Source organism: Ctenopharyngodon idella, chromosome 6, assembly GCF_019924925.1.
Source record: "Ctenopharyngodon idella isolate HZGC_01 chromosome 6, HZGC01, whole genome shotgun sequence".
Classification (NCBI taxonomy): domain Eukaryota; kingdom Metazoa; phylum Chordata; class Actinopteri; order Cypriniformes; family Xenocyprididae; genus Ctenopharyngodon; species Ctenopharyngodon idella.
This window is the reverse complement of record NC_067225.1, coordinates 14524191-14537417: the sequence shown is the minus strand read 5'-3', so window position 1 is coordinate 14537417 and position 13227 is coordinate 14524191. Positions and strand designations below refer to the sequence as shown.

The following is a 13227-nucleotide window of genomic DNA, read 5'->3' as shown; positions in this document are numbered from 1 at the left end:
CCCTGTCTGTCTGTATTCACTAGTTAGTTCCATTGGTTACTGATCATGTTGCACAACTGTTTCAGTTTCTGTTGATTAGCTTCCCATGTGTATTTAAGTTGTGAGTTTAGTGTTGTTCTGTATTGTCTTGTCATAATTTATACAAAGTGGTCTGGCCCAGAACTAGAAACCAGTAGTTAATCTAGACTGATGCCAAAAAATAAATAAATAAATAAATAAAAATAAGTAGGTTTAATTGTTATCAACAAATATTTCTGCACTGGAAACATCCAAAATTGCATATGGAACCATTTCAGTGGAAAGAAAAATTCAGTGTTTGAACCCTGGTTTTCAGGTCACGAATGATTTTTTTAATATTATCTTGCTTTTCAAAACTTGCCGTTTAAGGATCTTCTAATTTCAGGCTTTAAACTAAGCAGAACAACTCAAATGCTGCCCAAAGTGTATTTTTGATAAATGTTTTATTATACAGAACCTCTCAATCTCTGCACAGACTCTAATGTGCTTTATCAGCAGTTCATTGCGCCTTCGAGAATTTCTCATTTTCTATTTGCATCGTTAAACAAGTACCATCCTAAGACAAATGCAAATGAAATTTGTATTTAGATAGGGGTATATAACGTGTACATAATTGAGTAATATTTACTGTAAAAAAAGAAAAAAAGAGTTAAGAGGGTCTAGGATCTTTTCATATTTGTTAAACTGACAGATCTTGAGGGAAACTGAATTAGTTCATCTACAACCAGACTTAATGTTGTAACAATAAAATAAGAAAACATGCAGACATGCATTCAAGAAAAAATATATATATAAAAAACACAATATTATATTGTGACCCAGATATCTGCATAATATCATCCTGCCGATATCCTTGATGATTCCCACCCTTAACACATCATAAATATACAGTAATTACATTATTATTATTATTATTATTATTATTATTATTATTATTATTTCAGATTAATTGAGGGTTCAGTTTCTTCTCCAGCTTCTGAATATTTTAAAGAAATGTCAGTGGTCCCAGATTTGTTCTGGGATTAAGAACCATACATGTGTGCATACTTGTGTACATTATTAAGAAAAAGACATAGAGTTGCACAAGCAGATATAGAATCATGAAGAACAGAAGATTGACACAGACAAGAAGAGATGGAATGAGAGAGGCCTCACAGCAAATTGCCTGTCTGGGATTGCCAATGTGAAGAGCTTGTGGTCCCAGTGTCCATCTGCTTCCTGTAATGAATTCACAAGCACTTTGAACAATAGGGACAATAAACGAGTCGAACTGACTGTGGGGGATGGAGGAAAGATTGGAGAGAGGGAAAGGGTAGAGGAGGAGGGGAAATGTGTGAAGGAGAAGGGCACAGGAGAGATAGAGGCAGGCAGAGACTGCTTTGCATCCTGATTGGCTGGAAGCGTGGTCGATGGATATGCACGCTGACCAGAATATAATCATAGATGTGCGTCACCAGCTTCAGGCAGCAGCCAGCAGCCAGCAGCTCTGCAGCTCTTCATATGACTCCAGGGGATCTTTGTATTCAATTCACAACTGGAAAACATTAAGACTTCTTTGCTCAATCAGTATGTATCTCCTGATCCCATAAATGTGCAGAGATCTGCATGAGGCAGTTTGATCATGTTTCATTTTCGCCATTGTGTGAAATTCCAGTCCATTTAATTTCCTAAGGCAAATCTGCTGTTTGCCTGTTATAAATGGCTCATCTCAGCATGAAGCTTTTCTTTGAACTGTGTCTATCTTTAACCCAAATCCTTGGGTGAGTTACAATAACTCTGCCCAGAGCTGCTCAGTGTGTGAGCCTGATGTTAATCCTGTTCTTTTCTCCTGTGCATTGTGTGTAAACTTCTCAAAGAACCTGCCCCAGATGGCCTTCCTGTGAAGTTTACCCAGAATACCCAGGAAATCGTGCTGAGGCTTAGGCTGACAAAAAGGACTTGATATTGTTGGTAGTCTTTAGCAGCATACAGCTTTTCCAAATATTTATTTATTTATTTCATTTTATTTATTTTTTTCATTTATTTATTTATTTATTTTTGGCAGTATTGTGTTCCACAGAACCACAGAGATACTTTGGATGTCTTTTGCACTCTTAGACACTTCTATTTTTGCATTTTGCCACATCTTTATGGTTCATTGGCATTTCATGAATTGTGGTCAGAGGTCAAGAACTACCACGTCCTTGCTTCCTCTTCAGCATTCATTGTAAACAGTAGTGAATAGATCATCTGTCTGAATGTGCGCAGTTCGGTGGCAGATGTTTTTCTTTATGGGTTAAAAATGTATATTCAGCATTTACATTGATTTGGTATCACCCTAAATTAAAACATACCATAATTCACTCTCTCTCATGTCACTCCAAAACTGTACAACTTACTTTCTTCTGTGGAGCAGTAAAAGAAAAAGTTTGAATAATGTACTCATCACTGCCTGAAAGAGAAGTTTTCAAGCTTCAAAAGGAAACAAAAGTGTAATAAATTATCACGTGAATCAACAGGATTCAAACTACCTTAGGGTTAGTTAATGATGACAGAATTTTCGTTTTTGGCTGAACTATCCCTTTTAACTTCAACTAGATCTTTGAGTCGGTCAGTTGAAATTAAGAACTGGATCAGTCTCTTTCATGATTAAATGCTGATTAAATGCTTAATTTAAATGATAAAAAAATGTTCATTCATGAACTCTCAAGAACACACCTAGAGAAGCTAATTATTTCATATATTGTGTAACATGTATAAAATAAACTTTTTAGTGAATGATCATTTTGGTCTGTTTTGCACAAAGAGCTGTGTAGATCATTTTTATGGTGCTTTTTCCCACATTCATCACACACAATTGATACATGTTTAGCCTGTACCATTACATTCAAATTGAATTAAGAAAGGAAAAATACATAGTCAACACAAGTCAGCATTTATTTTCGACCTTTGTAGCACTCGAAAATATATCACAGTATGAAAGTTAAGTCGATTGCAACATTAGTTTCATGACGATTTTAAACCTGCACTACGGATCTTTGGCCTGAATGGCTCTATCACCAATTGTGGTTGAAGCAACATTGCACGTCATTTGCGGAGTGATTATTTAATGTCTGTTCTGTGTGGATGAATCTAATGGTTACATAAACATATGTAGGTCACATGACATAAACAAGCAAAAGCAGATGATGCATGAATTTTTCTGTAAAATCTGACCTAACAGCTCAAAATGTTTTAGACTAACATTAATTTTACCACTGGACTTCTATAATATTAATGGCCAATTCGCACGGGACAACAAATCTCAGTAAAACTACCTGAAGTGGGAGGGGTAACTCGATTTATGCACCGCCGTCACCTCCCTGTGGTCATGTGCATATTATGTTGCTTCCTGATATTACATGCGCGAACACACAACACGCACAAAAAAACACTTGTAGTTTGCCACAGACTAGTCCCACCACCTAGAATGCAACTGAATGCTTCTTCAAGCGCCTCCATACTTGGAAAACTGTGGAAATGACTGAATATTTACGTACATATTTGCAGCTGCTCTATTTACACGGGATTAGCATTACCTGAGGTAATTTTTCTGGACCTTTTATAGAAGGTAAAAGTTGCCGTAAACTTTACTGACATTGTCCATAATGATTACTGAGATGGCACATTTAGATGGGACTAAAATCTCTGAGAAGCTCTGGTAATAATTACTTTACCCCACCTCTCCATGTAAAACTAATCCCGTCCAAATAGGGCAATACAGACAAAGGAAATAAGGAAACACAGGGCTTAAATACATGGAAAGGGTAATCGAACTGAACAGAAACAGGTGTGATGGACTAATTAACAATTAAGGAAATTATCTAGGAACTCAAGCAGGCAAAACAGGAACAGAACACAGTGAAAGAAAACCAAAACTAAACATACATGTTACTACCACATTATTGCCACTTATTTTTATCACTTAATTTATCTCAGTTTAAAATTTGTCTTTATATTTCCCCATCTCTTGCAGTGCCAGACTCTGTTAAACCCAATCCCAGCATCCCTTCAAGTCCCATTTTGACCCTGAACCTGCCTGTACCCTCTGCCTCCACCACCAGCAATGGCAAGCGTAACCCTAGTAATGCCCTACAACAACAGTTACCTCCATTGCAGCAGCCCAGTCCCCGATATGTGCACAGAGAGGTTCCTCCACGCTTCCGACAGCAGGAGCAGAGGCAGCTACTGAAGAGGGGTCAACCTTTACCTACAGGCGCTCGTAACCCGACCTCTGCTTGCACTCAGTCTGGGGTCATCTCCCCTCCTGAGACGCCCACCAGCAAACGGCACACGGGTGAGAATCATGTTCTGTTTTTGATGGAGAGACTATATTTATTTTGACAGGCTTTTCACTTGACCAATGTCAGGTATGAGTAGAGATAAATTGTGGTATTTTTTGTCATTGGTTGTCTTACTAGAGTGAAATTTTCATCCTCCTCATGGCCCAGCTGGGATGTAGATGTACACAGGGACTATGATTTAAAGGTTGGGGGATTGTGTCTCCCACCCTGCTACGCCCTAACAAAGCCTAGCATTGACCTCTTATGTGTCATTCTAAGCCTGAGGTCATGGGAGCGGCATGGTTGAGGGAGTCTCTCTAGTGTTTTTTTCCAATTATTGTTTACTGACCCCCTCCTCTTCACCCCTCTGTTTAATGCTTGGGAGTGTTTGCGATTCACTCCAATCTGGTTTAACGGCAGGTGGAAGAGCAGAGCTTGAGCAGAGGGGACTCAGCATCCCTGGGAACATGGGCTCACCAGCTGTTTCATGACTCCTAATGGCTTTGTCAACCCTTGGATCACTATTGTCTTCACTGTTTCATATGTATTTGATTTTCTGCTAATAAATATGTTAAATATGTGTTTCTGGGATTCAGATGCCATTAAAAATCCAGGTTAAGCTGAGAACAAGGTTAATTTGTTTGACATTTGAAATCGCAAACTATTTTTTCAAACAGCAAAATTTTAATTTTGGGTTGTGCAAAAATACTTATTTTCATAATTGTCCTTATTAATGGTTTTACTTTAACAACTAGTCGGTCTGTATGGTTTCAGCTTTACCTGACCCTGATCAGACACATTTCTTGGGAGCATTTACATAAGGGGCATTCCTGCATTCAAAAACAGTTTGAGCAAATATTTTGCAACAAGTTTTTAAAAGTTATTTTGTATTTTTCACATGGCATCTTGATTGAACAATCCCTCCTTCCTGTAGCTTAAACAGTGGAGGATGGTGCTAGTAGTGCCAGGATTTTGGGTTAGATTCCCAGGGAAAGCAAGAACTGATAAAATGTGTATCTTGAATGCAGTCTAAGTTGCTTTGAAAGCATCTGCCAAAATTCAGAAATATAAATGTTGTAACTTGACACTTAAAGATGTCAACTGTCAAAGATGTCCATCTGAATCTCTTTAGCTATAATAGTGTTTTAAAAGGGATGAGTTTTTTTTTTTTTTTTGTGCAAACAGACTAACAAAAAAGTTTTTTTAATAGAAAAACAGGCCTAGCAAGGCAGGTATAAAGGCAATGACATGCTAAAATAGCAGAGTGATGCTTGAGTTATGTTACAGATATGATCTCATCCATGTCTAAACTAGAGGTGGTCTCGTCTCACATGCCAGCCCCCTCTGTGGCTTCATTAGCACGGTGTCTCCCCAGCTGATACCCGTCTGGGTCTGTCTCTGTCTCTGTCTCTCTCTCTCTCTCTCTCTTTTTTTTTTTTTTTTTTTTTGTCACTCAGTCTATTTCTTTCTCCTTTCTCTCAGCACCCTTCTAAGAAAACACTGTGATCTGATCAAGTGGAAAACATGACTGATGAGCATTTAAAACGTGCTTGCCATTTTACTCTTGGGAAGAAGCAAGGCCTTTGATCCGGAGAACAGAATTAGTATGGAAGGAAGTTATTTTCAGACAAAAGCATAGTCTTATACGTCACTGAGACTTTGCCTAGAGAAAGTCTGGCACCGGAAAGCTGTAATTGTAGACTGTAATAAAGGAAATGTTTTATGAAATTCAAAATTTGTAGGTAAACTTTTTTTCTCTCTTTTGCATCTGGTGTAATTTAAGTTTGGAAATTTTCCTTTCTGGGCATTCACCAGGATGAAAAACAAAAATACAAATAATTAAGCAAATTAAGTGTACTATTTAATGCATTGGCAGTACAGGCAGAGACAACTTGCTGCATAAAAACTCTTAGACACAGCAGCTGCAGAAATTTGTTGGCATCAGAGTAAAATAATACTGAATAACGAATGATCACAGCATTTATCTTGCTGGCTTTTCTGAGACTAGTTATGTGGAGCCACTCTTTAGTTGTACAAACTACCACTTCCTGCCTCTTCTGTTTTGTTTTGTTTTGTTTTGTTTTGTCCAGGATGTTTGAGTAACAAGGTAAAGGGAAAAGCCACTGCCTTGTGTGTTATGAATTTATCATGCTGCCTTTTTTCTCTTTCTTTTCTCTCCATGGGGAGAGTGAATACAATATTAGGCACGAGAGCAAGCAGAGGAGGGTATGTGAGAAAAAAAGTGAAAAGGGAATAAAAGCAAGAGAAACAGAATTGTAGACAGCAGCCTTGTTCTCTTGACTGCATTTCAACTCTGATAAAATGGCGTCCCTGAGAGTGCCTGGCTACAGGAGAATGGGTTGCTGGATTGCCTGAACTCCATCAAAAAAGAAACATTTGGTTTCTTTTTTTAGTTTGTCTTTATTTTTCTTTTTGTTTCTGACATTTTGTGCAGCAAACATTAGCAGTTGTGCAGTAGTAACAGTAGTAACAGTAACTAGTATTATTACAGATTTTTTGTTATGGTTTCTTATTAAGTCTAATATGGTCTAACATTTATCTATATGTGACTTAAAGTCTCTGTTAGTCTGTTCTTGACAGCTACCTAAGATGTCAGGTTATTCAAATTTTGCCATTGTGGCAAAAAAAAAAAAAAAAAATCTAATGACATTCCAACTCAATTGTTTCTTTTTTGATAATACTAAATCAAGCTATATATATATATATATATATATATATATATATCTCACAGAAGTGAGTACACCCCTCACATTTTTGTAAATATTTTATTATATCTTTTCATGTGACAACACTGAAGAAATAACACTTTGCTACAATGTAAAGTAATGAGTGTACAGCTTGCTGTCCCCTCAAAATAACTCAACACAAAGCCATTAATATCTAAACTGCTGGCCACAAAAGTGAGTACACCCCTAAGTGAAAATGTCCAAATTGGGCCCAATTAGCCATTTTCTCTCCCTGGTGACATGTGACTCGTTAGTGTTACGAGGTCTCAGGTGTGTTAAATTTGGTGTTATCGCTCTCACTCTCTCATACTGGTCACTGGAAGTTCAACATGGCACCTCATGGCAAAGAACTCTCTGAGGATCTCAAATAAAGAATTGTTGCTCTACATAAAGATGGCGTAGGCTATAAGAAGATTGCCAAGACCCTGAAACTGAGCTGCAGCACGGTGGCCAAGACCATACAACGGTTTAACAGGACAGGTTCCACTCAGAACAGGCCTCGCCATGGTCGACCAAAGAAATTGAGTGCACGTGCTCAGCATCATATCCAGAGGTTGTGTTTGGGAAATAGATGTTGCAAGCATTGCTGCAGAGGTTGAAGGGGTGGGGGGTCAGCCTGTCAGTGCTCAGACCATACGTCGCACACTGCATTAAATTGGTCTGCATGGCTGTTGTCCCAGAAGGAAGCCTCTTCTAAAGATGATGCACAAGAAAGCCCGCAAACAGTTTGCTGAAGACAAGCAGACTAAGGACATGGATTACTGGAACCATGTCCGGTGGTCTGATGAGACCAAGATAAACTTATTTGGTTCAGATGGTGTCAAGCGTGTGTGGCGGCAACCAGGTGAGGAGTACAAAGACAAGTGTGTCTTGCCTACAGTCAAGCATGGTGGTGGGAGTGTCATGGTCTGGGGCTGCATGAGTGCTGCCAGCACTGGAGAGCTACAGTTCATTGAGGGAACCATGAATGCTAACATGTACTGTGACATACTGAAGCAGAGCATTATCCCCTCCCTTCGGAGACTGGGCCGCAGGGCAGTATTCCAACATAATAACAAACCCAAACACACCTCCAAGACGACCACTGCCTTGCTAAAGAAGCTGAGGGTAAAGGTGATGGACCGTTTGAAGATGCCTATTGAGCATCTGTGGGGCATCTTCAAACGGAAGGTGGAGGAGCGCAAGGTCTCTAACATCCACTAGCTCCGTGATGTCGTCATGGAGGAGTGGAAGAGGACTCCAGTGGCAACCTGTGAAGCTCTGGTGAAAGGCAGTGCTGGAAAATAATGGTGGCCACACAAAATATTGACACTTTGGGCCCAATTTGGACATTTTCACTTTGGGGTGTACTCACTTTTGTGGCCAGCGGTTTAGACATTAATGGCTGTGTGTTGAGTTATTTTGAGGGGAGAGCAAATTTACACTGTTATACAAGCTGTACACTCACTACTTTACATTGTAGCAAAGTGTCATTTCTTCAGTGTTGTCACATGAAAAGATATAATAAAATATTTACAAAAATGTGAGGGGTGTACTCACTTCTGTGAGATACTGTGTCTACTAATATATATACAGGTGCTGGTCATATAATTAGAATATCATCGAAAAGTTGATTTATTTCACTAATTCCATTCAAAAAGTGAAACTTGTATATTATATTCATTCATTATACACAGACTGATATATTTCAAATGTTTATTTATTTTAATTTTGATGATTATAACTGACAACTAAGGAAAATCCCAAATTCAGTATCTCAGAAAATTAGAATATTACTTAAGACCAATACAAAGAAAGGATTTTTAGAAATCTTGGTCAACTGAAAAATATGAACATGAAAAGTATGAGCATGTACAGCACTCAATACTTAGTTGGGGCTCCTTTTGCCTGAAGTACTGCAGCAATGCGGCGTGGCATGGAGTCGATCAGTCTGTGGCACTGCTCAGGTGTTATAAGAGCCCAGGTTGCTCTGATAGTGGCCTTCAGCTCTTCTGCATTGTTGGGTCTGGCATATCGCATCTTCCTCTTCACAATACCCCATAGATTATATATATATATATATATATATATATATATTAGTAGTTATATTAGTATGTATGTATGTAGGCGGTGCACTCATATTACTATGAATGGCATAATATGTATAATATGGCAGATTAAGTCACGCTTTCTAAATAAAAGAGCCATTCGCCAATTGGTAAAGTCATAAGCCCCACATTAATTTGAGCTGACACAAATGGATTCCTTCTATTTGACACACTGAATCAGTTACTTCATTGTCTAAATTAAGTGACCCAATGCAGCAGGTCCATAACCACCATGGACACTGAGTGGGACAGGTCCCCCCGATAATTAGAAATGGCCAAACTGTACCTTCTTAAAATGTTCTGCTGCACTTATTTACACAGCCCTCTGTATGCTGTTAGGATGACAAAAAGGTTTAAAAGTTAAATTTTTAGTCTGGTCTGCCTAAGCGGTCTAACAGCACTCGTCAGTGTCAAATTGATTGAGATGGCCCATCAAACCTTTGATTTTAATTAGGAAAAAAACCCTATACAAGGGCGGATTAAAACCCCGGAACCTTTGACACGGTTAACAATAGTTCTACCACTAGACCAGCCTGATCAGGGAATTTGAATGCTAGTTGAAGTATAATGAAGTATCTCTGGATTAAATATTGTATTACAGATATAATAGATGTAAGAATGAAGCTATCACATTAAACATAGTTCTCAGTGTACTATTGAAATTGATTTCTGGACATTGTAATGCTATTTTTTTTTCTACAATTGTTATTGTACATATCTGATATAGCACTGTATTAGCAACTCCCCACCCCAAACACACACTCCTGTCCCACCCACTTTTTAAAGAAAGTTATGCCACTTTTTCAACATATTAAGCATACAAATAAAAGTATATATGTGCATATTTATGCAAATTAATACAAATATTATTTGCAAATAGTACTAAAATGATTATTTCCCAACTAGAATTAGACCTAGAATTTCCTTCACTGTTCTGTTTCTTTATGCTTTTATAAAAAATAAAATAAAAAAAATGTCAGTGTTTAAATAGGACACGTCAAAGCAAACGTTCTTTTACTCTTCCCTTTTTCCTTTCGTCAGCAGATTCAAGCACGTCGAGTATGTCTGAAACTGAACGGGTATCTATATACTGTATCCAGTGTAGACAGCATCAATGATTATAATGGATTCTATTTGTCTTTGATATGGTGCTTGCTTCTGGTGTAGACAGGTGTCAGCTGCTAAGCAACTGAATGCCAGTGGGTGGGGCCTGGGGTGTGATGATGTATGATGTAACATTTTGTCAGTGTATACCTCTTTGTCAGTGTCTTGCTCTAAAGGCAGTCATATGAAAATGTATTTGCTTGTGTTGCGTCAGATTCCACAATATCAAAATGATTTTGGAGCTTGGTTAATTAAATGCTTTTTAGTCATGGGCACCATTGATTTATTTAGTGAATCATATAACTGCCACATGACCATTTAAGGGGATGGATAATACAAATGCATACTGTTTAGGATGAATACTCTCAGTGGTTGTAGAGAGTGCAGTTGCTTTTGCATTGCAGATCAATGCCCTCTTTCTGCTCTCATACCATAATTTACACACCATCGATTATCTGCTGGCTCATGATTGATTATAGCTGGAAAGAAGTAAAGCTGTGTGTGTGTGTGTGTGTGTGTGTGTGTGTGTGAGAGAGAGAGAGAGAGAGAGAGAGAGAGAGAGAGAGAGAGAGAGAGAGAGAGAGAGAGAGAGAAGCTAAAATGAATATCCCTTGCCCATAGTTTTATTTTAAAATACATAAATGATGTCCTGTACACTTTTTTTTTATTTATCCATTTTCGCTATAATAAAATCCACCCTGTGTATTTGTTTTACAGGACTTCCCCATCAAAGTGGCCTGGGAGCCCAGAATGAGAATTGTCACTGGAACATCCCAGTCACCAAAAGCAGCAGCGGCAACCAGGATAAAGTGATTATTAACCATAACAACTCAGACACTTGGCCTTCCATTACATACGGCAAGAGCCAGCAGACACCAGAATGCACCTTGGACGCTGAACGCACATCAGAGTTTGTAGGCAACAGTAGTAGCACTATCATGGCTACAGGAGCTAGCCAGCAGGGTCATTACCCAATCAGCAAAGCCAGCGTTAATCTCACTTCTAGTATGGTCTCTAGTCAAGGTGGCCCTACCAGGGGGTGGGTCTCAGAAGGAAAGATTGACTTTCCCATGGGCAGTACAGGGCAGTCCAGCTGGGGTGCCTCTAATCTGAACCTCAACCCCAGTGCCAACCCTGCTGCTTGGCCAGCTCTTGGACATGAGGGGCCTGGGGTAGGGTCAGGCCCTAGTAGCATGGTTTGCTCAAATTCACTTTCACTTAGTATGTGTGGCCAAGGAGGAGTGGCACCACCTCACGGCACCATTGGAAATGGTAGCATTGGTTGTGTCAATGGAAACCTTGTAGGGGACTGTGCATGGGGCAACCCAGATATCCCAGAACAGCACCAGTCTCCCACAAATGTATCTTTCAACATGAAACCTCCTAACCTTAAAACTGATGGACCAAATAACACTAAACCAGAGCCAATGAGTCCAGTGAACAGCTGGAGAGGAAACCTTAGTCAGTCACCTACTGAGCCTGCCAGTGAAGATGGAACTGCTTTCTGGGGCAACCGAGATGCCAAAAATGGAGAATCAAAGGATTCCGGCTGGGATTCTGCAGGGGTCTCCTCTTGGGGGCAGGGAGGAGCTAGCAGTGGTGGCGGCTGGGGTGACTGGAGCAAACAGCCAAGCACTGACGGTACAGGGTGGGATGCTAATGATGGTCCTTCCCAAGAACATATGAGTTCCTGGGGCCCTGATACTCCAGCAAGTGAGGGCAGCAGGGATAGTAGTGAGGGCCACTCAAGAAGAAGAGAGAGGTCCTCAAGTGATGATTTGGCCCCTTTGCTGCCGAGGCAGGACTTGGACCCACGTGTCCTCTGCAACTCAGGCTGGGGACAAACTCCAGTTCGTCAACACACTGTTTGGGAAATGGAAGAAAGTCCAGACAAAAAGAATGATGCAGGGACTGAGGTCTGGGGGTCTTCCTCCAACACACCTTTAACTGGGCCTGCACCACCTCCTCCTGGATCTGCCAATCCCAACCTCAATGCACCTCCTAGAATGGACACAAGCAAGAGCGAGGGATCTTGCAGAGCCACACCAAACTCAGGCTGGGGAGGATCGGTCCCAGCCTCTGCTCAACCTAATGGTGGATGGGGGGAACCACCTGTAAATAAAAAGGTTCCCAATGGATCAGTTTGTGGCTGGGGTGATCCCATTGCTGAGGGTATCAACAGCAATGGCTGTAATGGCCAATCTTGGGCTTCTGAAGAAAAGTCTTCTAGCTGGGATGATGGTACTTCTCAGAAAAAAACAAAAGGTTGGGGTGATGGACCCAAAACTTCCTCAGGCTGGGGAAGTAGTGGCAGTGGGAATAGTGGAGAGTGGGGTGACCCTTCAGAAATACGGAAGGATGGCTCTGGAAGTAACTCTAGGGACCCTGAAAACAGAAACTGGAAGGAAACCCAGAGAGGTTGGGGTAAAGCAGCACCAGCACAGGGTGGTGGTTGGGGTGATGCTCAACATTCCAATGGTTCAGCCCAAGGTTGGGGTGGAAAACTTCAGGAATCCACATGTGGCAACAGTGGAGCTGGAGGCATAGGATCATGGTGTGGCCCAAATTCTGTAAAACAGAACAGCTCTGGCTGGGCATCAGGAGGACGCCAGGATCCAGGAGATGAGGTCACAGGCTGGGAAGAACCATCTCCATCTTCTATTCGTCGCAAAATGGAAATTGATGATGGGACCTCCACCTGGGGTGACCCCAATGCTTACTGCAAGAGTGTGAACATGTGGGACAGGAATAACTCCCAAAATCATCCAGGAACCAGCAACAATGGCAGCAGTAATAGCCTAACTGGGCCAAACAACAACAACAGCAACCATCACCAACACCACAGCCAAGGTCCCACTCAGAACCATGTCAATGGCAGCAACAACAATGGCTCACCCAGTCAAGGTGAATCTCCTCTTAACAGGGTGCCCATGGGGAACCCAGGTGAGAGGATGCATATATTTCTCCCTT

The 13227-nt window shown here is 40.4% G+C and overlaps 1 protein-coding gene across 6 annotated transcripts in view; it reads left to right on the top strand.

Moving 5' to 3' along the window:
* Positions 1-13227, top strand: part of tnrc6c2 (trinucleotide repeat containing adaptor 6C2) — a 66489-nt gene that overhangs the window by 33382 nt on the left and 19880 nt on the right. For 4 of the 6 annotated variants that reach the window (XM_051897097.1, XM_051897096.1, XM_051897093.1 and 1 more), the window contains exons 4-5: positions 4013-4333; positions 10975-13200. In XM_051897097.1, coding sequence (XP_051753057.1) covers positions 4013-4333; positions 10975-13200 — 2547 coding nt within the window. The remainder of the gene's footprint in view (positions 1-4012; positions 4334-10974; positions 13201-13227) is intronic. The other 2 variants (XM_051897094.1, XM_051897098.1) reach the window with 2 other exon arrangements.